Source organism: Ctenocephalides felis, unplaced genomic scaffold (genome assembly GCF_003426905.1).
Source record: "Ctenocephalides felis isolate EL2017-DRISC unplaced genomic scaffold, ASM342690v1 CF-g0.4_SCAFFOLD_01886, whole genome shotgun sequence".
NCBI classification, from domain to species: Eukaryota; Metazoa; Arthropoda; class Insecta; order Siphonaptera; family Pulicidae; genus Ctenocephalides; species Ctenocephalides felis.
In genome coordinates this window covers 60086403-60113814 of record NW_020538040.1, presented here as the reverse complement: position 1 = coordinate 60113814, position 27412 = coordinate 60086403, and the positions used below count along the sequence as shown (strand labels likewise).

The following is a 27412-nucleotide window of genomic DNA, read 5'->3' as shown; positions in this document are numbered from 1 at the left end:
TTTCCGAAAGAAAATACTCTCTCCCTTGCAACCGCACTAAGATTAATCGTTTTTAAAGCGTGATATATAACAATTCTAAAAATTTTGTTCTTTTATTTGTGGCTTCTATGGCCAAAAACTTTTGAGTTTTAAAGTTTGAGTGGAGCAATTCACTCCTTCAACAAGAAGTCACAATGATCTAAATTAGTATATACATTAATACAAAAATCTAAATTTATATACAATAGAGAAAAGATTACACAGAACCTTTCTGGGAACCATAACATCCTGATATGATTCCAAATGTTATATCGAACCGATATGATTCCAAGTATCAAAACGCTTGCTTCCATCTGGTATATTTGTTATTTTCCATTTATACAGTAAAACCGATTTTTTCGATAAAAACGGTTTTCAAATTTCATCATTTTTGTCAGAAAACCGGTTTTTGAAAACCGACAAACCCTAGTGTCTTCATATATTAAAAATAATCATGATCGACTAGAAAATCTTCTTAAATTGAACACAATTTTAAAATAAATAATGTAATTTTTCGACGTTTCATGATATTCTCAACCCTTTGAGACCTAAATTATAAAAGTATGTGCGTGTAAGTGAGCCGAAATTTGAGTTTTCATCTAAGTTTTCTCAAAAACGTTTTGAAAAATTTAAAAAAGAATAAAATCATTCTATGTAGCTTGATAAGGATTGCGTTGAATAGTTTTGCGCGACGATAGACTAAGCAGTTTTTTATAATTAGCAATAAAAAGCAAAATTTTTCTTCCACATTCTAGCCAAAAATCCTGAATGGATTTTAAAAATTCATAAATTTTAATTGCGTTTATGTTATCAAAATGCATTTCTATCATTCTTTCTTTGTAAAATGCCTCGCTAGTCTTAAATTAGATACATTTTAGCACAATATTCTCATAACACAACATTGCAAATAAAATGATTTGTCTTCATCAAATGGTCAAGCTTCTTAATTGAAACGCATTTGTGTTTAATATAAAAATGCATTTCTATCATTTTTTTTTTGAGTTTTATAAAAATACATATAAAAAACCAAACATAACTGTAAAGAATTTGTGTTCTTCAATTCTATAAAATTAAAAGAAAATACGATCGAGTCATCGACCATTGTTCTACAAGTTAAACATTCAGAACTCTTTATTAGATTAGGAAATATATGCCACAGAATTAGATAGATAGATAGAAAACGAGAGCAATGATCTACGTTATAAATTACAAAATTTAATATTAGATATTTTTTGCTACTAAACAAGTAGTGATAGTAATGATTTTCAATATAATCTCATAACCATTCAAAAGTTCAATTACTTAAACATGTTTGTACAGTACTTACAGTAATAAATAGCAACATTAGATATAATAATATCATTACAGCATAATTTATATCCAGGTAATGAAGTCACTGCGTGACAGTCATAAATAGTGCTTTTAGTAATAGAGAAAAATAATATAAACGAGTATGTTCTCAAAGATATAGGTATATCAGCGGTCGATAATTATTTCTGGTATATTTATTTCAAATCACATCAATGGACGAGTTCCCACGACGAACTAGATATGATTACCGACAATTTAGACCTGTTTATCTTTTCTGGGGCAAATTGATAATATGTATATAGCCTGGAGAGATTTTTCCTATTGCGAAGATGTAAACACTCTCGACTTTGAAAAGTAAGCTAATTTCTTTCACAACATAAAATACATTATATTTCCCAAAATTTAGATATAAGTAATAAGAAAGTTATACTTGTAGGTGATTTCAAAGTGTTGATCAAACATCTTTTTCCCCAATTTAGTCTTTGGAATTTAATGCAGTATCAAAATTGTTGAATATATGAAACTGTAAAACGTCAAGAACTTGTTACTCCATGCAATAAAAATACTCAATTATAATAATAGTGTACATATTGTCCGTGACTCAAATACTTTAGAACGATTTAATATTTTACAGTTGTTTTACAATACACGAACCTCGAATTCTGTACTAAAAAAACTAAAACTAAAAGGTGTGGGTGATGCAGCAGCTTCTCCTATGACGGTCCAGAGTATTATTTGATGTGGGTGCTTTTATTAGGAAATAGACGTAAAAATTCCAATGAAGTGTGATCGAATTAATTTCGTATTAATATGTAAAATCGAAAATAAGTGACTTATAGGAAAAAAATGTGGCCTTAATATAAATGCTTATCACTAAATTCATTATTTAAAATATGGATAAAGTCAAAAAAAAAGTTAAAATAAACAAATTTCATGTTTGCCAAACTTGAAAATTTGAGGGCCTATTTGCCTTAAATAACAGATTTTGTACGAACGCATTATTGTACAAAATGGTATAGGCATTACGAAATATATTTTTAACAGTAATAAATAATGATAATAAATAAAATATTAACAATTTCTTCGTGATGGGTCCGCCACCTAACATTTTTTTTGCTGCTGCAATATGTTTGTAACTACTGCATGGCCAGCCGAAGATATTTGAATGAAATTATTTTCCATCATTAACCGGAAGAATTATATTTTTGAATGCAAAAAGAAATTGAGAAAATATTCAGTAGTTTTTTATGGCATTTTCAAGAAAGTGCTATTTGGCAGACCCTATACAAATGTTGATATACATTTTACAGCAATTTTCTACGTATAATGTTATTGCAAGTTATAATTTTAATTTTTAATCATTAATTATTATTCATCTAAATAATCCATTCTAAAAAATCAGGAAATGTGAATCATATATTTAAATTTTATTTCCAATTAATTTGTAATGGCTAATTAAAATTAACATCTCAAAGAAGTTTATGTTTAATCCAATCCAAATCTAACTTGTTAATTTAAAGAAATTTTCTCGAAGTTTCATGGTATTCTCAACCGTTTGAGACCTAAATTATAAAAAGTATGTGCGTGTAAGTGAGCCAAAATTAGAGTTTTCATCTAAGTTTTCTCAAAAACGTTTTAAAAAATTAACTTTATTCTAAGTAGCTTGATAAGGATTAGCATTGAATAGTTGTGCGCGACGATCGGCTAAGCAGTTTTTTTTAATTAGCAAAAAAAAAGCAAATCCACGTTCTAACCAAAAATCCTGAAAACTCCGGCGGCAAAATACATATAAATTCCGGAATTCGCAAGTGGAAAGGGTTGAAATTCCAAAACTTATCAAATGATATCACTTGAGAATTGCAGTAAATAATAGTTGGCCAGTTTATCGACCGGCCCGTTTTTTCTAATTAATTGTAGATTTTTTCAATTTTGATGATAATAGAGTTCATGGTCTTAAAATACATCCTAAAATAGTATGAGCCTACAAATAGTTATTTAATCGTGCAAGTTTATTGTCAAAATTTTAAAGTTCTATCGTGACAATATTTGTCAAATCCAAATTCTTGCTAATAGTAACAAAATCTATATTCTTATTAATTAAGTCGATTATTTACAAATATTGGGAAGTCCATACAGCTTGCCATAAGGCAAAGTGTCAATTACGACTAATATATTTTCAGACCATCGTAAGAGCAATTATTTAATATTCTTAGCTATCTATTTTTTAAGTGCTCATTACATTTTATTTTACGAGTACACTTCCTATTACAAACAGGAAAGAATACAGTACGAAAGTCGTTAATGACGATGAAGGCATTGTAACTGAAGCAATGTAACAAGATGAATGTTTTGTAGCAATTGCAGAAACAATGGCATAAAAATAGCATAACTAAACTAACATCCATTACACAGGTCGTGGATAATCGGAGGCCGGATACAATGACCAGTTACGAACGGAAATAAAAAAACTGTTTCATGTAAGCTAAGGAATTGATGTGAGAATATTACCAGATGAACCTATAAATGTAAATTATGTCATGAATATAATTATATTACAACCGGGTATAAAATAATAAAAATCGTATGAACTCAATACATATTTTATGTTTGTCAAGATAACAGGCAAAAAATTGTTCCTAGATACTCTCTTCAATACCCTGATATCAGTATAGATATTTTGTTCCACTCATCATTAAATTTTAATTTATTAACTTTCCGAGGAAGATGTTTCTTTTCGGTAGAAATTTCAATTTGCTGATTTTAAGTTTTAGGATCCTTTTAAGTCATCCTAAATCGTTAGCAGAGCCGGATTTAGAAATTTGGCGCCCCGGGGCACTGACAAAAATGCCGCCCCATCCCTGAAATTTTACGAACTTTCAAACTTTTTGTAAAGCAATCGCGCTGCTTCTAAGTCTAACGAATAAACAATGTTACATAACCCATATAAATGTGAACAAAATTTATACTTATTATTAAAATATTTTTTAAATAATTGATAATTTGATGTGCATATGTCTTATGATCACTTTTGTCCACCAAATGTTTCTTTTTCAAATTTTTTTATTGGATCATCGAAACCGCTAAACCTGTCTCCCACAATTTAAGCAGTTATTTATTCTATAAATTTTTTGAATGATATTGGACGCTTCTTTTCTCAACAACTAAATTATCATTTTTGGCATTTTCGCCCGTATCTTTAAAACAGTTGGACCTGCCTTGGCTAATAACTAATCAGCACGTCTCCTTAACAATAGGAATTGAATCATTTAAATCGGTTGATCCGTGTTCACTTGAATAATTAAAAAATATTAGATTTGTATTGATGGGGAGACGTGCTGATTAGTTTTTGGCACGAATTACGAAAAATGGTAATTGAGATTTGATATTTCTTCTCTGAAACAGCTACGCAGCGCGATTGCTTTGCAAAAAGTTCATAATTTTCAAAAAATTTCAAAATACAAAAATGTGTTTTAAAAGTCAATTTTTTTCATGTTCAATTATTTTCAATTTTAAAGCTCTTTATAAAATGTAATTTTCAGTACGGGATGTTTCAATAATTTGTCTTAAGGCACAATGCCATGCGTCACTAGTTTAAATTTTTTTTCAACGCTATAAGCTTGGAAGTGCAGAAATTCGTCATTTTAAGAAGGCTCGAGAACTGAAGAAAATATTTTTCTTAAACTTTCAGCTTGTTTACGGATCTTTATATTAGCCAAATTGCCAAATTTGGTAACTTAATAACCAATTTGATAATTTACGTTTGGAGAGGGAGGCAAGGCAAAATAATAAATTTTAATAATCGGTTATTATGTTTTGTTAATTAATTAATTAATTGAAATAAAAAATGTTGTTAAAGAAAAGTTGATTATATTGTATAGAATTTTTTTCTCTATCCAAATTTTGCCGCCCCAAAAATTTGCCGCCCTGGGCAGTAGCCCCGATTGCCCCTACTGTAAATCCAGCACTGATCGTTATTAGACAATGAAATTGGAAAAAGCATGTGTGTGTGCCAAAAATTGACACCAAAACTGGTCGGTGTGGAAAGACTTTACTATGTGATTCTGCAGCAATGCAATGACAAGCCATTTATCTTGGAAGCATATTCTAAATTATATTTTCAAATAAAAAAGGATATCATTACTGCTTGATATAAGGGTGTACGTATCGCTATTTTTTTAATTCACAACTTTGTAGTTGCAAGGCTGATGCTCTTACTTTACCACTGTCGCAACGTATTCACCTGCAATATAGATTTGATTTAGATGTGTCGAAGGGCATCCAAATAAAAAATATATTGTTCTTTGAATCTATGATATGCGCCTACAGTTTGGTACGAAATAGTGTTACGACCTACATCTATCAGAGGCGAATTTTAACAGCTTTATGATATCATATTTGGAAGATCTGAGAAGAATTTGAATCGTTAGCATTATGTGTCTGTTTCAGAATTTATTTTAATTTTATAGACTATATTGTCTTAGGTTATAAAATAAACACTTGCTGGTCCCAGAAAACCTAAAGCACGACAGAGTAACATCATTAAAAATGTTTATTAATATAGTTATAGTTTATTAATAGGCGATTGCTGGAATGAAGCATTTGAGGATCATAAGACCAACCAATATTAAACTACTTAAATTTTTAGATGGCATGTAAAGCAAAACAAAAATAAACAAAGTTGAAAGAATTTCATACAGGGTATTCATAATCCTACAAACAAGAATCAGCTTTAATTCTGATTTTGCTGAATTTTCTAATTACTTTTGGAGTCACTTTGCCATCATTCCTGATTCCAAAGCGGTAAATCTAACTTTCAAAAACGCCAATATTCATAAAAATCTTTAAATAGTAATTCATTGATTTCCCAAAAAATGTTTAAATAGTAATTCATTGATTTCCGAAATATCAATAGATCATATCAACTAGAGAAAAAAAATCTAATATGTAAAATCTAGAGCGACGTTATATAGCTCAGAAATGAGCTAAAAGAATTTCAATTAAAAAATCTTTTCATATACATTTAGTTTTGTTTTTGTCTAAACAAAGTTCAGATCATCAAATCACACCCCGCAAGAAAAGTGAGGCAACTCAAAAATTTTGAGATGTTACTTTTTGTATTCATTATATTCTAATCAGATTAATTTTGAATCCTAAAAATTGTCATAAGTTAAATTTTTATAAATATAGAAAAATAACACTAGTCGAAATAGAGGTAAATTTTGGACATCTCTATGCTATAAGTATTAATTGCACCGAATCGAATTCCAAAAGCAATACAAAACTAGTGGTGTGTATGGCATCGTGCCTTAAGGCAAATTGCTGGAACTTCCTGTACCGTAACGAAATGTTCGAGGAATACTGAATGTTTTCAAATAGATTATTATTAATATTGTAACATTGTCTAATATTTATAAAAATTATATAAACTGAATTGCAAAGTTGAAATTATTTGTTTAAAGAATAGAACTTTAATCAGGATTAAAAATAAAATCTGAATTATTTTCGAGATACAAATAAATTTTTTTTTGAAAAAAAAAATAAAATTGAAAAAAAAAATGAAAAAAAGTTGAGACAGATTTTTTTTTTTCCAAAATCAATTATTTTGTTAAGACAAGCAGAAAGTTCTTTGAATCATTTAAATCGGACGCTTAGTTCTCTCAAAAACTGCCATTTTTTACACATTTAGCTCCGTATCTTCGAAATGGCTGGGCCTGCCTTCACCAAAAAGTAATAAACACTTCTCCTAATCATTACTAATTGAATGTTTTTTAGATCATTCAAATCGGATGCTCCGTTCTCTCAAAAACTCGGTTTCTATTTTCTGCATTCTTTGCTCTTTATCTTCGTAACTGCTGGACCTGCCTTTGCCAAAAACTAATCAGCACATCTCCCTATCAATAGAAATCGCATATGTTTTGAACCATTTAAATCGGTTGACCCGTGCGCCCGAAAACGTGACTGGAAATTTGTATCCATACATACATACACACACACACACATCCATTTTTTCTGAGGTATGCCAAAATGTTCAGAAACCTTCAAAACGTTGAGAAATGTAAAAATTTTCAATTTCGATTTTCGGCCCATTACAATAACTTACCCTACGAGAAGTTAAAAAACTACCGCATGAATAGTTTTGATCAAAATAGCAATTTGCATTTACTTCAAAATTTTAAGTTCTTGCGGAAACATTTCTTGCAGAAGTGTTATATGATCAAATAGAGACGAATTATTAAATCACTGCTCTCTCGAATTTTCGAAGCATTAATCACCAAGAAACGTATTTTTGCTCATTGATATTTCATTATTAAACAAAAATAAATTTCCCATTCGACACTGCCATTTGCCGAAAATATTCAAAACGTAATTATTTCTCTTTGAGATGCATTCCGATGCCAATCAACGGAAACAATAACGAATTGCGAAACGATTAATTGCAAGCGGGCGAAAACAACCTTGACTCGACTTTTGTTCCGTCTCTTCAGGAATATTATTATTAATACGTACTGTTATTCGCGCGCAGGTGGTGGGTTACCGTTTGATTGTTCTGTCGTCTTGCCTAATACGTCTCAATGACAACGGAGACTCGATGAATAGAAAATATGTAAAAAAGGACAGACAAAGGTTAAAGGAAGAGTTATCCTTCGGTAACAATGCGGAATTTTGAAAACCCAATTCAACAAATAAATTATTATCCGAGTACAGCTAACAGATCTTGAAATAACCCGGGTATCCCGAGCTAACAGATCGTAAAATAATAATTACTTACATTTTGCTAAATATTATCATATTAACACACTTTCGGCGGATAGGATTTCGGGCTAACTTGGACCCGTAGCGGGGTTTTTACAACGGCGCGAATGCGCGAGCATGGCATGAAAGCACAGTCTTTTACGTGCAATACTTACTGCCTAAACTCATACGCAGTAGTAAATAAGATAATAATATTAAGTTTTTATGTGGTAAAACTATCAATACTGAAGGTAAAATATTTGCAAATTAAGTTAAAAAATGTAATTAATTCTTGATGAAATAGACATAACTCTATTCCGGTTAGTACGAAACAAGTCATCATTGTCACTATCACTATCACTATCAAAGTCATAAAGATTTCCAATATTTGATACTTCAGATAAATTGTCAGCATATACTTCACTATCGCAATCAGAATCCATGATAAATAATAATTGATTCAAAAAAATGCAAAAATTTAGAATAAAATGTTGAAACGTTTGGTGACAAAAGACTTCAAAATAAAATGTTTAATTTAAATATATATATATATATTAAATATATTAAATATATATATAATATATATTTGAGGATTTATTTAGGTAATAGGAAGTAACAGGTTATTAAATACATTTAATTCCGTTGAATTCTTTAAAATAGAAGAAATTGGATAATAAAATACGAGAAATATCATATCGTACATTTTCAAATTACCTGTAATCCAAGCACAATGGAAAAACATTGCAAAAAATTCGTCATTCAACAGTAAATTAATGAATTAGTTTTATTACTCGTCGGATACTGTATTTGATAAAATTACCTGTTGCTTACCAGGTACGTTACTGTTGCTTACCAGGTAATTAGACAAAGTAATTCCATTCTCAAATTATGTATATCACTTATAATCATACTATATACAATCTAGAGTTTTACGTTGAAAATTATATGTTTTACGTTGAGAATACGTATATACTTATCAAAAATAATTTTAAAGAATAAATTATAATTTTATTATAGTTTTATAATAAATATAAAACTAGCGTTGCAACCCCTCATAGTAAGAAATTTCGTTCGCTCTTCGCATCTAGCGTGTCCGACCGAGTACCCGAAAATACCCGCACCCGCAGTTGAATGACAATCCTAAAATCGAGTACCAGTACCCGTACCGCCGAAAGTGTGTTAACATCAAGCAAAGTTTGAATAATCTGAATCATTTGTATATACGTATAGCAATAATAATACATAATATTAAATTTATTGAATTGGCAATTCTATATAACTATGAACATAGTAAATTGCTAATCAAAACTTAATCTCTAAGAATTTTGCTCGAAATACTATTTCTAATAAAATCTTGATTTTTACCAGCGCCCTGTGACTTTTTATATCCTCATTACTTATGTAACAATTTTTGTTTAAAATTGTAATATTACATAATTTACAGTCACAATACAAAACGTACAAAATGATGAAAGAATTCGTGATCACCAATCCATTATTATTAACTTTCCGTAGGGTAAGTTATTGTAATAGTCCAAAAATCGAAATTGAAAATTTTTGCATATTCACGTTTTGAAGGTTTCTGACCATTTTGGCATACCTTAAAACAAGTGGATGTGTGTCTATGTATGTATGTATGAATACAATTTTCGTCCACGTTTTCGGCGCAAGGATCAACTGTTTTGAATGATTTAAAAACCATCCGATTCCTATTGATAGGGAGATGTGCGGATTAGTTTTTGGCAAAGACAGGTCCGTCGAGCCATTTCGAAGATACGGAGCATCCAATTTAAATTATCAAAAAAAAAACCATTCAGATCGTAATGAAGAAGAGAAGTGGTGATTAATTTTTGGCAAAGGCAGGTTCACAAGTTTCGGAGTTATGCAGTTTTTGAGAGAACTAAGCATCCGATTTGAATGATTCAAAAAACTTTCTGCTTGTGTTGATAAAACAATTGCTTTTATTTTGTCTTTCATTTCAAAATTAAAAAAAAATCCAAAAAAATGTTTTTTGTATAATGAAAATAATTCGAATTTTAATTTTAATTTTGACTAAAGTTTTGAAGCTCACTTAAATACTCTAAATAAATAATTTTAACTTTGCAATTCAGTTTATATAATTCTTATAATTATTTGACACTGTTAGAGTATTCATAATAATCTATTTGAAAACATTTAATATTTCTCAAATATTTCGTTACGGTACGGGAAGTTCCAAAAATTTGCCTTAAGGCACAATGCCATACACCATTAGTTATTTTTTAATACAAAATGTTGCTATCAAAATTATTTACATTTCGCAAAATTCCTTAAATATGAAATTTTTTAATTCCACGTAGTAGAAGTGGTTATAAAAAGTGTTCTTCGTCTTTGATACTGCTTATTTTTCAAAATAGTTGTTAAATTTTCTAAAAACCAATGGATATACTTCATCATTTGCAGATGCTCAAAATGAAGACATAATATAAGGCCTCATTACATCAACCTTCAAATTATCGAGCATTCTTCATTATTATTTATTATTCTTAAAAAAGGCAATAAAATCATATTCGAATTATTTAACTACTAAATTCAAGAATATCATAGTGTGATTGACCTATTTATTAGAATACATATGGTGATGAAACCGGGGTGGCTTGATCACAAGAAATGAGCTAAAAACGACCAAATAGACACCAACAATGAATATACGAAACCTACTTATATACATTTCAAGTAAACTAGTTTGTATAGAGCTTTGTTTTGTGCACACATTTCTTTACTAAAATATGAGTTTAGGTCCAATAAATTAGAATTTTCAATCAGCTTCAAGATTCTACCGAAACACAGATTTTTGCTATTCGTGTGAAACTTTCAAATGCTTAGTTGCAGGATGAAAAATAAATTTAGAGTCCAATACTTACTAATATGGGGCCGTTCAAGTATTACGTACTATAGGGGGCGGGGGGGGGTGTTGATTTGCTTATTTTGGGTTGACATGGGGGGCAGGAGAGTCTGGATAATGATTACGTCATAAGTAGTATTTTTATATTTTTACATTAATTGCAAAATGTTTACGTAAGCATGGGGGTAGGGGGTAAGAGCTTTGCTTACTTTTGCTGACAAGGGGAATGGGGGAGGGTAAATAATTGTAATAAATCTGCTTACGTAATACTTGAACGATCCCTATACCTCAAATTTTTTTCGCGTATAAAATTGATTAAAAATCCGATTCAAATAACACAATAACTCTTAACCTTCCAGCAATAAGTCTATACTATTTTTATAGCATCTATATCAATAGATAATATTTCTATCATGGCCGACTATAAAACAGGAAATTCCAGCAAATCGCCTTAACACACAACACCATACACCACTATTTTTCATTTTCACTTTAGAAATAATTAGCAACTAAAAGACAAATTATAAGCACGATGCATCCAAACAGTGCTAGTGTACAGTAACAGCTATTGGTAATTAACTAGTAAATACAAAGCATTCATAAAAGTAACGGCAATCGCGGCTCCACGTACACTATTTTATTGCCTATATTAATTATAGAGGATATAAATAACAACATTCTATATCGTATATTTGAAATGTTCTTGTCTGGCTCCTTGTCAAGTTGTGTTATCTTAACGGCTATGAGAACCGTACGGCAGCTCCCACATGGCAGTAAAGCGAGTGCACGGGTCAAAAGCTAGCTGGTGTTCCTCGGAACATGTGGCCGACTGAACGTGATTGCCTGTAATTGGACGTTCGATGAGTTAATCGCACGACTAATTAGTGCACCGTAGTAATAGTTCAATGCGATATATGATAAACTTCCGCGTATGCCACTTATTGCGCCTGTGAAACATTTCAGGAACAAAGTACCTACATAGGTAATAGACTAACAATAAGTACAGAGCAATTCAACAGAGTATTTGTGAAATTCTGTACTGCAAGTGTCCAATCGCAGGTGCCACAACGTCCTATTTCCTAAACTACTAGATGCAGCTATGTTAACAATACATTGCAACTGATTGCCTAAGAAACCTAATTAATTGCCTAAGCTTAATCGATCAAGAAGTAGCTGGAAATGAAATAATGAAATCGCCAAATATATTAATAAAACTTATGGATAAGTTTATGACGTGGATACAATTGAATCTAATTTGTTAAATTTTACATAAGCCCTGTGAAAAACAATCTAGGAACATGAAAAATTATATTATGGATATGTTAATTCGCTGGTGAATTATCGATATTTTAAATTGTGTTTATAATATAAATATTATGAAAAAAGCAACTCAAAATTAATTTAAAAACACATATTTGAAGAAATATTTCTCTAATTCATTAAATCTCGTCTATAAATTTTATAATTCCCAAATTTCGGTTCATTTTTAACCGATAAGCCAAAAAATAAAATAATAAAATATAAAAAAGCTATTTAGTTCACTTACAAATAAAGTAGATATCTCAAAAACCGAGCGAAATACGAATAATATCATTTTATATTTTCAATATATTTTTAGTCAAGCTAGTGATGTTTATAATCGTGCCTTAAGGCAAATTGTTGAAACTTCCCGTTTCGAAAATTAAAATTTTTGAAAATCGTATTATGGGTGGCCCATTTAAAAATTGGAATTTATCGATAGCAACTTGCCTGTAGGCCACATCGTGCGGAATTCGAAGTTGCGATATATGGGAAAAAACTAAGAATTTTGAGACCTTTCTAACGATGTATAATACTTTATATGTTTTCTTTACAGAAAAATCTAAACCGTAAGATCACTAGATCACTAGGACCACTAAATGCACCACCCGTTATATCGCGTCTATAAAGTATCTGATAATTTGATATCCTATGTCTAATGATATTTTTTGGTCGCCAAATGGCACTTTTATTATTTTTTTTTATTGAAATCATTATATACCCTCAAAAACGGAATTACCATTGTTGGCACTTTTCGCCCCGTATCTTCAATACCACTAGACCTGTCTTTGCCAAAATCTAATCAAAACGTCTCCACATCAATATAAATCGAATGTTTTTTTGAATCATTCACATCGGTTGATCCTCTGATCGGTTTCATCATCGGTGTTTCTGAAATCGTCCTGAAACGAAAATTTGCACCCGCACACACATACATACACATGCACACACAAATATGTCTCATACATTTTTTCAAAGGTATGCCAAGATGTTTAGAAACCGTAGAAACGTAAAGATATATAAAATATTTCATTTTCGATTTTTTTGCAATTACTATAACTTATTATAATAAATAATAATAATGGGTGTAGGGCAGGTCCGTGAGCTGAGTTAAAACTCCAACTCGATTCAGAGAAGAATAGTGTGAGAGATTTCCCATTGCCATTTCACACCGCAGTGCCCGAGATGGGCTTATCTTCAATTGGAAACATATTTTGATCTATGTTTTCAATTGAAAATGGACATCGCGCTGCCCGATGTCAGATTGCCAGAGAGGGGAATCGAACGCGCGACCCTGTCCATACAAAGTCAACGCGTTAACGACCTTCGCCACGACGAACTTATTATATGGAAGGTTATTAATCAAAATCCATCATCAAACGTATGACCACAAAAAAGCTAAATACATATGCAATTCCCAAAGAAAATGCCGAAAAATATTTAATACATACATATATTATTTCGAACAAACTTCTTCGAAATCACGTGTTGATGTTAATAAGCTATTCTCAATATCTCTATTATATATTGAAACAAATTCTCATATGATTATTTTTCTTTAAAATAAGTAACATATTAGAAATTTTATCTGAAAGACTTCTGTGCAAAGATTTACTTAAACCATAAAACCCGTGAGGTTTCGCAAATATTATTGTTTATTTAGTATTGTAAAAGTAGTTGTACTGTGAACAATGTCTCTTACTATTTGCTAAAGCAACAACTGATTGCTGTTCGATCATCTCTAAACAAAGTTACAATAATTATCCAATCTATTGACTTCATCAATTGTCCAAGTTCGTTTTGTTTAAGATATGTTATTATTGCGTTCAATTCAATCGCCCCTCTCGTAATTCATAAACACTTGATAGAGTGAATGACCGACCGATCGGACGGCCGGCGCTTGTCTTTTATTGCCGCTCCAGGCCAAGAGAATACAATATAACATTATTATGATCAAAGTATCGTGTTCGGCAATCAGTCCTAGTGGTCCGTACGCCCACTACGGAACGCGCATCTCGGACACCAGGCCGAATTAACGTGGAACACCAGGCACCAGGCAGTGCGTGTGCGCAGCGTCCCATATCGACAGATTGGGAAAATGATAGAGATATTATCACACCGACGACCCAATTTTTGATAATTGGATACCACACATTTAATATCATAGTTGAACAACGAATTACACGAATTTGAGGAAGAGCTGAACACAAACATTGAAGAAACTTTGTGTTCAGTTAATTGCCTTCTCATTATGTAAACTCATGTATATTCCTTGGTATCAATACTAACAACTTAGCTTTAACTACCTGCAATTTTAAAATTTTTGAAATAATTTGGATTATTTTTTAATTTGAAATCTTTTTTAACTTCACGTAGGGTAAGTTATAGTAATCGCAAAAAAATCGAAAATGAAAATTTTTATATATCTTTACGCAGTGGCGTACCTAGGGGGGGGGCGGTGGGGGCGGTCCGCCCCGGGCGGCACTTATTTTGGGGCGGCATTTTTTAGTTTATTTATACATAGTTGTAAAAAGCAACTTATTCATTTTATATTTATTAACTTCCGTAGGGTAAGTTATAGTAATGGACCGACAATCAAAAATGATTTTTTTTACATTTCTTCACGTTTTGAAGGTTTCTGAACATTCTGGCATACCTCAGAAAAAATGGAAGTGTGTGTGTTTTGTGTGTCCGCATTTTTTCGTTCACGTTTTCGGGCGCCCCGATCAACCGATTTGATGGTACAGAAAATAGAAATCGAGTTTTTTAGAGAATCAAACATTCGATTTGATTGATGCAAAAAACTTCAATTTGTAATGATGAGGAGAAGTGGTGATTAGTTTTTGGCAAAGGCAGAGATACCAAGCAAAATGTGCAAAAAATATCTGTTTTTGAGAGAACTAAGCATCCGATTTGAATGGTTCAAAAAACTTTCTACGTGGATTTTATTTTGAATTCTACCTAAAGTGCAAACGCTGACTTATATACTTGAAATAAATAATTTTAACTTTGTAATTCAGTTTATATATTTCTTATAAATATTAGACAATGCCCTTTATTTCAAATTTGATTGAGTTTTGTTTATTTACTTTTCTATAAACATATATAAGTTACAGTATTTATAATTATATATTTGAAAACATTTAATTTTCCTCGAATTTGCCTTAACTTACAATTCCATACACCACTAGTTAACTTCCCCAAGGAGAAGTTTATGTTTTCATCAAAAAATCCGAATCGCTAATTTTATGTTTTCTCGACGTTTCAAGCCATTCTGAATCGAATGAGTCCAAATGTGGAAAAAGTATGTGTGTGTATGTGAACAGATTTTTTGTCGTAAATCGTCGTTTTTTCAAAAACGGCTAGACCGATTTCAAAAATTTAAAAGCCACTCGATGTATCTCGATGAGGACTATTATTTGTCAGTTTTGTGCGACGATCGGCCATGCTGTTTCTTTATAAACCGCAGAAAAGTGAAAAAAATTTCGTCTACGTTTTAGCCTGCAATTCTGAATTGATTTTGAAAATTCAAAAACCGTTCGAAAGATATTAGTTGGGAATCGTGCTGATTAGTTTTTGGTAGAGATCGGCCGGGCCGTTTTCTTAATAAAGTTTTAAAAAAAAATTCGACGATTTCTATGATTATTTTTTTGAGGGTAAATACCATAGTCTTCTAGATCATACTAAAATATTACGGTCCTACGACAACTGGTTTAGCTTTAAAAATTCGTCAAAGTTTGCAAAAATTAGTATGGTGGCATTTGTCAAAATTAGACCTTTGATCGACGTTTTCTCAAAAACGCCTGAACTGGTTTCAGAAATTTAAAAACCATTCGATGTATCTCGATGAAGCATATCGTTTCTCAGTTTTGTGCGACGATCGTCCGAGCCGTTTCTTGGAAAGAAGTGTTAAACCTTTTGTCCACATTTAAGCTCATACTACCGAACCGATTTTAAAAAATTAAAAACTGTTTGAAAGATATTAGTTGGGATTGATACTGATCAGTTTTAGGTGAAAATCTACCTAGCCGTTTTCTTGTAATTAACTGTTGAAAAAAAATTTAAGCCGATTTTTATGAAACTTTCTTTGGCGATGTATATCATTGCCTTATAGAACTTACTGAATTATTACGGCCTTACGACAAGTAGTTTAATTTTAAAAATTTATCAAAATTAGAGAAAATGTTTTTTTGACGTTTGTTAAAAATAAAATTAGATGATTTAGTTGGTATAACGATAGTGAATAATACTTGGTTTTGAACATAGTAAACCATTAAAGTCCTACGGAAACTGGTTCAATTATAATTATTAATTAATTAAAATGATTGATTTTTGAAAATTTGCTTTTAGAAAATACTCCGAGTTAACGTGTTTGTTCGTTCGTTTGCAATGATGTGTAATAAATCCACTCGAAATACTTTTAATCACTCATAAATTAATTTATTTTTTATTGATTAAGTCGGTTATTTACACATTTTGGGAAGTTCATGTAACTTGCCTCAAGGCAAAATACCAGTACCAACTAGTTTTCTTTCTTGAATTATAAATGATCATTATGATTTTTATTATTGTCAATATTTGATTTATATAAATTATGATTAACCATATGATTTAGAATTTTATTCCTCGGTGTATATAAATGTATATTTGTGTAAATTTTGAATTCTAATTTAAGAACAGGTTAATAATTTTATTTTATTGTATTCATTAAAATTCGTTGAATTCGTATAAGCATCTTTACTATTTTGTTCAGCGATTTTTCTTATTTATTTATATCAGCTTATAAATGTCATTTCTTTTGAAAAGTTTAAATGATTACTTTGAAGTGGTTTATCAATATTTTTTTAAATCGTCAATTTTTCTTTTGAAAATCAGGTCTGGCGGAAGGTGCAAAGCCTTAGGGCATTATATAAGTATGTTGACGAGTGCATATAAATATGTCTGAAAAAAATTACTCTGTGTATTAATTAATATTGATTAAAAACTTAATAATTTTTTAACTTCAGTAGGGTAAGTTATATATAGTAATCGCAAAAATGTCGAAAGTGAAAATTTTTATATATCTTTACGTTTCAGAGGTTACTGAATTTTGGCATATCTTAGAAAAAATGGATGTGTGTGTGTGTTTAGATACAAACTTTTGTCGATGATTGTAGAAACACGCATCAACCTATTTGAACAAAACATTCGATTAGTACTGATAAAACGTGCTGATTAGTTTTTGGCAAAACGGGTCCAGCCGTTCCAAAGATACGGGGCAAAAAAGCCAAAAATTGTAATTTAGTTCTTGAAAGATTGAAGCGTCCGTTTTAAGTAATTCAAAAAACATTTTATTTGTATTGACTAAACAAAGAACTGTTTTTGGGATGACAGGTCTAGAGGTCTAGCGATTACGGAGAATCAATAAGAAAAAGTAAAAAAAATGACATATTTGGCGGTCCAAAATGATCATTAGATATATCCACGTCAAATTATCTGATATTTTCTAGAGATTTTAATAATAAGAACAAATTTAATTTACATTTCTATGGGTTCCGTATCAATGTCTAGCCGTTTCGCTTCGATATTTCGTCTCCAAAACAGCTGCGCAGCGCGATTTATTTGAAAAAAAGTTACAAATTTTCAATAAATTTCAAAATATAAAAAAAAAATTTCAAAAAGAGCCATTTTTTTCAAAATTTTCGAAATTCTCAAAAATATATTTTTTCCAGATTTCAAAAAATTTTCAATCTTTTTTAATCTTTTTTAAAAATTTTATGTTTTGGTACGAGAAGTGCCAGCAATTTGCCTTAAGGCACGATGCCATGCACCACTAGTTTATTTGTATTAATTTATGAAAACTACTATTTGACTGACTTATAATTGAAAGGGCGGCAATCTGGAGACCGCCCCGGGCGGCAAAAATTCTAGGTACGCCACTGTCTTTACGTTTCAGAAGTTTCTGAATATTTTGGCATACCTTAGAAAAATGGATGTATATGTGTGTGCGTGTGTGTATGTGTGTTCGGATACAAATTTTCGTCGACGATTTCGGGAACACGGATGAAGCGATTTGAATAATTCAAAAAACATTCGATTCCTATTCATATGGAGACGTACTGATGAGTTTTGGGCAAAAGCAGGTCTAGTCGTTCCGAAGATATGGGGCAGAAAGTGCCAAAAACGGTAACTCAGTTTTTAAGAGAATGGAGCGTCCGATTTGGATAATTCAAAAAACATCACTTGTATTAACAAGATGAAGAACTGATCAAATTTTCATTAAGGCAGGTTTAGCGGTTTCGGAGATCTAGTAAAAAAAGTAAATCTAGTAAAAAAATGCCATCTGGCGATCAAAAATGATCATTAAACATCAAATTATCAGATATTTTACAGAGATTTTAATAATAAGTATAAATTTTGTTCACATTCCTATGATTTCCGTACCAATGCTTATCCGTTAGACGGCGGCGCGGCGCTTACGCGCTTTGATATTTCGTCTCTATGCAGTTAAAGCAGTACGATTGCTTTGAAAAAAAGTTCAGAATTTCGAAAATATTTCAAAATACACTTTTCTTCAAAAAGTCTTTTTTTCAAAAACAAGTAAATTTTTGTCAAAAATTTATAGTTTCTCAAAAATCTAATTTTTCAGAGTAATTTTTTTTTTCAAAAATGTTAATCTTTTTAAAAAAAAAAAATTTGGTACGGAAGTTCCAGCAATTTGCCTTAAGGCACGATGCCATGCGCCCCACTAGTTAAAATCTGAATTTCTTTGAAAATTCTGAACGTTTTAGGGTCAAAATATGGAAGCGCGTAAGCGTCGCGCTGCAATCTAACGGATAATAAGCTTGGATACAAAACTCATAGAAACATAATTGTACTTAAAATTAAAATCTCTATAAAATATGTGATTCTTTGATGTGCATATGTCTAATAATCATTTTTGACCAAATGGCATTTTCTCCCTTTTTTAATTTTATCTTCAAAAGCGATGGACCTGCCTTCATAAAAATATCAGTACTTCATTTCGTTAATATAATTAAAATGTGTTTCGAATCATTACAAATTGGAGGCTCCGTTCTTCCAAAAATTGGATTACCATATTTGGCACTTTTTACCCCGTATCTTCGGAATGGCTGAACCTGTCATTGCCAAAAACTAATCAGCACGCACGTCTCCCTATTAATACGAATCGAATATTTTTATTCAATTATTCAAATCGGTTGATCCGTGTTGATCACACATACATACACTTTTTCCACGTATGCCCAGGTATGCCAAAGTGTTCAGAAACCTTTGGAACATAAAGATATATAAAAATGTTCATTTTCGTTTTTGTTGCGATTACTATAACTTACCCTACGGGAATTAAAAATGTAATGCTCTATTTTTAATTAATCATGCATCCTCTACAATATGTTCGATATATTATTAGAGCGATATCGAGTCTCACATATCGATGTGGTTTAATTAAACGATCTTCTATAAACAGTTAATCATATAATATAATGATAACAATAATGTAATTAATAATAATATATTAATGCGGGTATGGCCTTAATGGCTAGACGTACCCGGATAGAATCCTGTGTTTAAATTAATATAATTAATATATAGACTAGTGATACTAAATAGGTATGTAAAACTTGAAGAATAGGATATAAAACTAGTGGGGCGCATAAAATCGTGCCTTAAGGCAAATTGCTGGAACTTCCCGTACCAAAAATTATTATTTTTTTAAAAACGATTAACTTTGAAAAAATTTTACTTCGAAAAAATTAGATGTTTAAACTATAAATTTGACAAAAAATTACTTTTTTTTAATTTTTTTTTTTTTAACAAAAAATTAAAAAAAAATGCGTTCTCTTAAAAACTGAGTTACCATTTTCGGCACTTTTTATCTTGGTATCTTCGGAACGGCTATACCTGCCTTCCCCAAAAGTAATCAGCATGTCTCCTTATCAATACGAATCGTATGTTTTTTAAATTATTCAAATCGATTGATCGGTGTTCCCGAATTCGTTGACGAAAATTTGTATCCGCACACACATACACACACGCACACACGCACATACACACGCACATACACACACACATACACATAAACATCCATTTTTTCTAAGGTATGCCAAAATATTCAGAAACCTTTGAAACGTACAGACATATAAAAATTTTCATTTTCGATTTTTTTGTGATTACTACAACTTGCCCTACGGGAAGTTAAAAATATGTAAAATGTAATATGTTGTAAAAAACAAAAAATAAAATACGATATTCATATCTAGTATAAAATATGAAATGAAAATACATCAATAAAAACGTAGAAAATACTTAATGAGAAAAAGTAGCCCAGAATATATTGAGTTACAGTTTTTAAGCATTTTTTTCATATGACTGGAAAGATCAAAATAAATTAAATTTGATGATGATGGTTGTCTTGCAATAATGGCATTAACATTTAATAACAAGAGAGCAGTCCAATTGCTTTCTTGAACACGGAAACCATCTGCCATAATTGCATTATTAAACGTCTGAAAAATGTCAGATGTTTATTAAAAAGGCATTTTACAACAGATGCTCATTATAAATAATGCAAATATTATATGTGCATTGGTGTTAATCAGGTATATATATTGCAGGTGCATATTAAAATAAGACGCAAATTATTGTTGACACATAAATTAACATTAGGTATAATTCTAGTTAACTTCTCGTAGTGTAAGTTATTGTAATGAGCCGAAAATCGAAATTGAAAATTTTTACACTTCTCGACGTTTTGAAGGTTTCTGAACATTTTGGCATACCTCAGAAAAAATGGATGTGTGTGTGTATGTATGTATGGATACAATATTTCGTCCACGTTTTCGAGCGCACGGATCAACCGATTTGAATGGTTCAAAAAACATTCGATTCCTATTTATAAGGAGATGTGCTGATTATTTTTTGGCAAAGGCAGGTCCAGCAGTTACGAAGATAAAGAGCAAAGAGTGCAGAAAATAAAAATCGAGTTTTTGAGAGAACGGAGCATCCGATTTGAATGATCTAAAAAATATTCAATTAGTAATGATTGGGAGAAGTGGTTATTAGTTTTTGGCAAAGGCAGGCCTAGCCATTTTGAAGATACAGAGCTAAATGTGCAAAAAATAGCAGTTTTTGAGAGAACTAAGCGTCCGATTTGAATGATTCAAAGAACTTTCTGCTTGTTTTAACAAAATAATTGATTTTGGAAAAAAAAATTGTTCCAAATTTTTTTTTCAATTTTTTTTTTTCAATTTTTTTTTGTATATCGAAAATAATTCAGATTTTAATCGTAATTCTGACTAAAGTTCTAATGTACTTTAAACAAATTTGTTTAACTTAGCAATTCAGTTTATATAATTCTTATATATATATTAGACAATGTTACATACAATATTTATAATAGTCTATTTGAAAACATTTAATATTCCTCGATCATTCCGTTACGGTACGGGACGTTCAAGCAATTTGCCTTAAGGCACGATGCCATATACCCCACTAGTTTTGTTTTATATTTCTGCACAAAAAATGATTCGCAAAAGTGTGTAACGTAGAAGTACCTAAATCTAGAGAACGAATGAAATATAATATGATGTTTTGCTAAAAGTGGTATCTATAAAGCAAAATTAGGTTTCAAAATCACGAAGGGTCATATAATCCGCATGAGCCGCGCGAGGTATTATGTAAAATCACATTTTATACGTTTCCCATGTGCTTTTTTTTAAATAAAATACGCTCACGCACACGACGCACGTACCTGCTTAACCATCCGGTGTGCAGTCGTGGTCACGTCCCGGACTTCCGGCAACGGACACTTGGTCACAGATTGGGTCGTAACATTATTGTTAATAGCCAACTGCTCCCGTTGCATTTGCTGCTGCGTCTTCCTGCTTTCGTTGAAACTTCCGTGCTTCCCTACGCTATTCCTCAACTTGTCGAACAAACTTTGGTTGACTCGGGCGTCTCTTGCTGCTGGATCCCGCTTCATCGGAGAATGAGATCTCGTCCTCTCCCTGTGTTTTTTGGTCTTACAATTCAGTTCAGTGCTATTTATTGATTTTGGTGCTGCATCGTTTGAGATCTTTGCATCGCGGTCGTTACGTACTCGGTCGCCAATGCGGAAGTGTGGCCGAATGCTTGTAGCTTCCATCAAAGACCATCTTTTAGAATTTGTTTTGATCACAGGAGTAGTTTCGGTTTTATCGACTGACGTGCTATAGTTTACGGAACTAGAGTGGAATTCACTTGGAGAGTTGATGCTCATTCTTCTATAATGATTCTCAATGGATTTATTCTGTTGATTTGGTGTGCTTCCTCTTCTAACCATCGGTGGCGGTTTTTTTGGTGTATCCAAATCATCTAATGTTACATTTGGAGAACGATGACGTATATGTGGAGTCGATGTATATCCAGCTGAACTCAAAGCAAACAAAGGTAAAGAAGACGGTCCACTTCCATTTCCATTGTGATATTCCAAAGAATCATCATTTGGACACACAGGACTTGGGACATAAAACCTGGGCTGTGGAGCTGGCGTTGCGGGATTTCCAAATACTTCCTGAACAGATATAGCTCGACGTTTTCTTAGACCTGCGTGAATGCGATTTAACTTATTGCGTAATAATTTCTGCACGTCCTGCACGCCGGTCTTTTGCGGAAGTCGCAGGGATGATGTATGATAAACTTTGGTTGTGTTGTAAAGACGTTCGGAATTCTTAGGCGAGTCTTCAAAACTTATCCCAGTGTCTCCGAGTAATGTGTACCTTTGACCAGACAGAGGCGAATCGCTTCCCCGGTCTGGACTTCCGTCGTGTGAAGAGCTTCCTTTGAAGGAAGCGCAGCGACGACGTAGTTGCCGCCATTTCTGAGACAAACTACTGTTGCAGATGTTAATATCTGAAAGAGAAAAAAAAAATTACTTTTTTATTCAAATCGGTATTAATGTCATATTAATAATAAATTATACCTAAATATTTTGGTATAGCATATAAAAATAAATATAAGAATTGAATCAGTGGCATAATTATTAATGTCATAATTACACACACACACACACACACACACACATATATATATATATATATATATATATTAAACAAGTATTTAAAAAAACTAGATGAAATACTATAAAATTATTATACAGCGATATTTATTATACAAGTTTGGCATTGTATATTTTATTACACACTTACATACTTTAGATGTTTTTCAATGCCAGTAGAAATTTCATTATCGCGCACCTATCAAAATGATCATCATTTAGCATGTAATGAACCGTTTTACATTGCAATAGTTACGAGTATAATTTGTTTCACTACTGTATGGTATAGATTACTCAAATTATTTCTTAAAAATAAAATTTTATTCAAGTTCATTTTTACACTTAAAATTATATTTCTTTTGAAAAGTAACGAAACATAAGTTTAGATATGTATAAACGTATACTTTGCATCAATTATTATTTGTAATATGTTTATAAATATAATATTGCTGGTCAATTGATTGAATATAATATTGCTAGGTAAGTAGTTGGTTGAAAGATGTAGAGTACAGAATATTCAAAAAAAAAATATTAAAAAGATAAAGATTGTAAGCTAAGCAATTACATTAGCAAATAAATCTCAATCTGAATCCGATCCAACGATGACTACATGTGCATGCAATTCATCATTATACTTTGTCTTCCTTGAGGTAATTATTCATTGTAAATACAATCTCGGACAGATAAGATGAAAGAAAGAACATAACAGTGCGTTTTCAATATTTTTCATGTGTTTGAATGTCAAATGGAGCATAAAATAAGCATTCGTAATAACATTCAACAATGATGAACAGTCCCACAACATGTGACAATGCCAAGGTACGCATACGGTATGTATCTATTTCAAATGCGTGAGAATAAATGCCTCGTATTATATAGTTAGCTTCAAGACGAAAGAGTGATGAACACATTACCGTCGCCTTACACTCCGGTCACAAAAACAATTGTAGAAACATCCTACGCGGGGCGTTCGCAGAATAATAATATCAACATTACCACAGACTATGCGAGTATTATATGGTTATGGGAGGCGAGTTCGACAATATTTTTCTCAACTTACATTTGACTATTTTTTTATTATTTTATTTTACCGGTTTCCAATTTTTTTTTAAATTATATATTTAAACCGCGATCAGACTAACTACGTAGCTTTTTATTATAGATGGCAAACCAAATAGTTACAACAGCTCTATGTGATCAATATTTGATTTTTACAATATCTGTAATAGTGATGACTTATTATTAACAAAACAATTCCGGGTATGGGCTATTTTTACTTGGAAACATATTACTATCTATCTATACATATTACCAAATTAAAACCAAAGTCTCTACTCAGGAGACTTCAGGCTGCTCGATCAAAGTCGGGACCTCTGATTTAGGTCCATTCGTTCTAGCCCAAAATTTTAATAATTACTTATTACAATTTTAAATTCATTATCACCAACCATTCGTTTTTACATGATTGTTTTTTTTATTTTTTTTTATTCTCTTTATTGAATTACAATCTGTCTTTGCAAAAAGGAAGACATTCAGTAATTTTGATGATATATGACAAATTAAACATTAGATGTAAATGGTTACTCAGTAGTAAGCCTTTTCAATTTTGATTTTACATGATTGTAATATTCAACTTGTATGTCAGCAAGATTATGTATGAAGATTATGTCATTCAACATAATCTTCATTTTTATTATTATTAACTCTTTCCAATCGCACATTGTAATGATATAACGCATTTTGCCGCTGGTACAACAGCATCCGAGTCGAAAGGGTTAATATATTCAGTAACTTAGCAATATGTTTTTGAAATAGTATACATATAAATCATTATACAACTTTTTGTAGAATATACAAATATTTCTGTATTTTGTAGATATTTTCTCAAAACTTAGTATAAATTCACACTATACTAGAAATGTAAATAATTTGAAAATTATTTTAAGATTTGATAATGATTTTAGGAATAATCAAACTAATCCCCTGATTAAATATAATTGAACTATATTTATTGCAATAATAATCAAATTTTTCAATTTTATAAGCCTCTTTGAATAAGCATATACAATTTGATTATTAAATGTTCAATTAAAAAGAAAATGAATTTCTTTATGTAAAAACGTTGGGATAAGCTCTTAATTTACTTTTGACTATTATTAAATAGAATATTGCAGATAGATACAGATGCTTAGAGAAAATATTTATTTATAAAAATCTAAAGAAAAAAAGAAGGAAGAAAATATAGTTAACATTTTATTCTATAAGGCAAGTTGTTAATAATATATTGTGATTCAATTATACGTATTGTATGTATTGCATTTGTGGGTATATGATGTAAATTTAACAAAATTACAGCAATTTAATTGGTAATCTAATAATACGTGAAATAAATATAATTTTCACATTACATTTTGGAAAATTATGGGGATGTTATGTGAATAGATCATCACTTCCTTTAGATATAGAAGGTAAAACTTTAACACTTTCCACTCGCGAATTCCGAGATTTATATGAATTTTGTCGCCGGATCTCGACATCCGAGTCGAAAGGGTTAAATAAGTCCTATTCACACATATACTCTGTAAGCAAAAGGAACTAAATGGCGTTCTATATGTGTGCAAAAAAGACTATGACAGGATGATCGGCAAAGGGACATGCAAATAAAAAGTCAAAATACGTACATAGGGTATGTAAAAACTTTAATGACAAGGTATAAATAAATCAATTCGAGCAAAATGTTGACCAACTCTTTCTGTTTTCGATGCGGGGCCAATAACCGCTGGAAGTCATCGCAGCATGCAATGTGTTCCCTTAATAGTAATGCGCTATCTGTAACTTACGCGTAATAACGTGACTATAATCAATTTATCTGTTTGGAGTAATAGTTGATTAACTCTGACCAATGATTTAAGAGTACTTTATCTAGGAAGGATGTCCATTGAATCAATAAGCAGTCGATTAATATGAACGAGATGCCATCGCGAACAAGCTGCCGTAAGAGGTTAAGGCACGGTGACTTCTTATTTACGGTTATTGAATCTACGATTATAGGAATCAACATAAATAACATAGTCAGCTTTATTAATAGTCCTATTATGCTACTGAATGCTGAATATTGATTATCAATAAATATGATTGAATGATAAAAATCAACAGGAAGAACAAGCATATTAACGCGTTAATTACTCATGAATTTATTTTCTACAGAAAAGCGCAATTTTTATCGTTATTGTCATTTTATTTAAAAAAATGAAAATATTTGCACTCATTTCTCAACTCAGCAAATTCTCATATAAAATGAGCGTAGTTTTATGTAAAAGATCATCTTTTCTACTACTTTTATTTTGAAGAAGATGAAATTATTCATTTTATTTAACATTTGTTAAGCTAAGGAAAAAAAGTTACTATATCCTTTACTAAACCAATGAACACTCGACCTGCAGATATGAAGGTACTCAAATCGAAGGACCCGGTGGAGTACTCTATATAAATATAACAATTGATATAGACTTAAATTGAATGTGACTTGAATTGGTTAATTTGACGTGATTTGTACTTGAAGAATAAAGTTGTTAATAGTAATTGAATAGAAAAAGAAGTAAGAAGAAAAAACCACAAGATGATAGATTTAGAAGAAAGATGAAATCACCAAATCAAAAATAGAACTAGTACAGATTTCAATAGAAAACATAGAATATGATATATAACGATCATGTAGGATATAAAATAAAAAGAAATGTTGTAGGTGGCTAAATGCATTATCAATAAACTTGCAAACATTATGTTATGCCAAAATCCTTATGTCTCTGTGTTAAGGCAACACGCTTAGGGGAAAGTCCCCTAGTGACGGACACCTAAGGTTATTTATAAATAAATAAAAAAATATATTTATGTGAGATAACAAAGTTAGAAATTAAACTAAATTAACAAAACCGCAATCTTTGCTAAAAAATAATTAATACTATCAATCAAACTTTGGTATAAAAAATATAATTTTAAACAGTGGCACCTAGTACCGGACATTTCAAAATAACCTGCATTGATCACATATGTAGCCATCTCCACACTCTGGAATGCCTGTACATGTGTCTTTGACGAATATTCTTAGATATTACAAAAAAAGTCACTATTCA

The 27412-nt window shown here is 31.0% G+C and overlaps 1 protein-coding gene across 1 annotated transcript in view; it reads right to left on the bottom strand.

The window, feature by feature from the left end:
* LOC113377953 overlaps nt 1–27412 on the bottom strand; it is a 191741-nt gene that overhangs the window by 36827 nt on the left and 127502 nt on the right. The window contains exon 2 of the mRNA XM_026618421.1: nt 21996–23134. Within this exon, the coding sequence (XP_026474206.1) occupies nt 21996–23134 (1139 nt within the window). The remainder of the gene's footprint in view (nt 1–21995; nt 23135–27412) is intronic.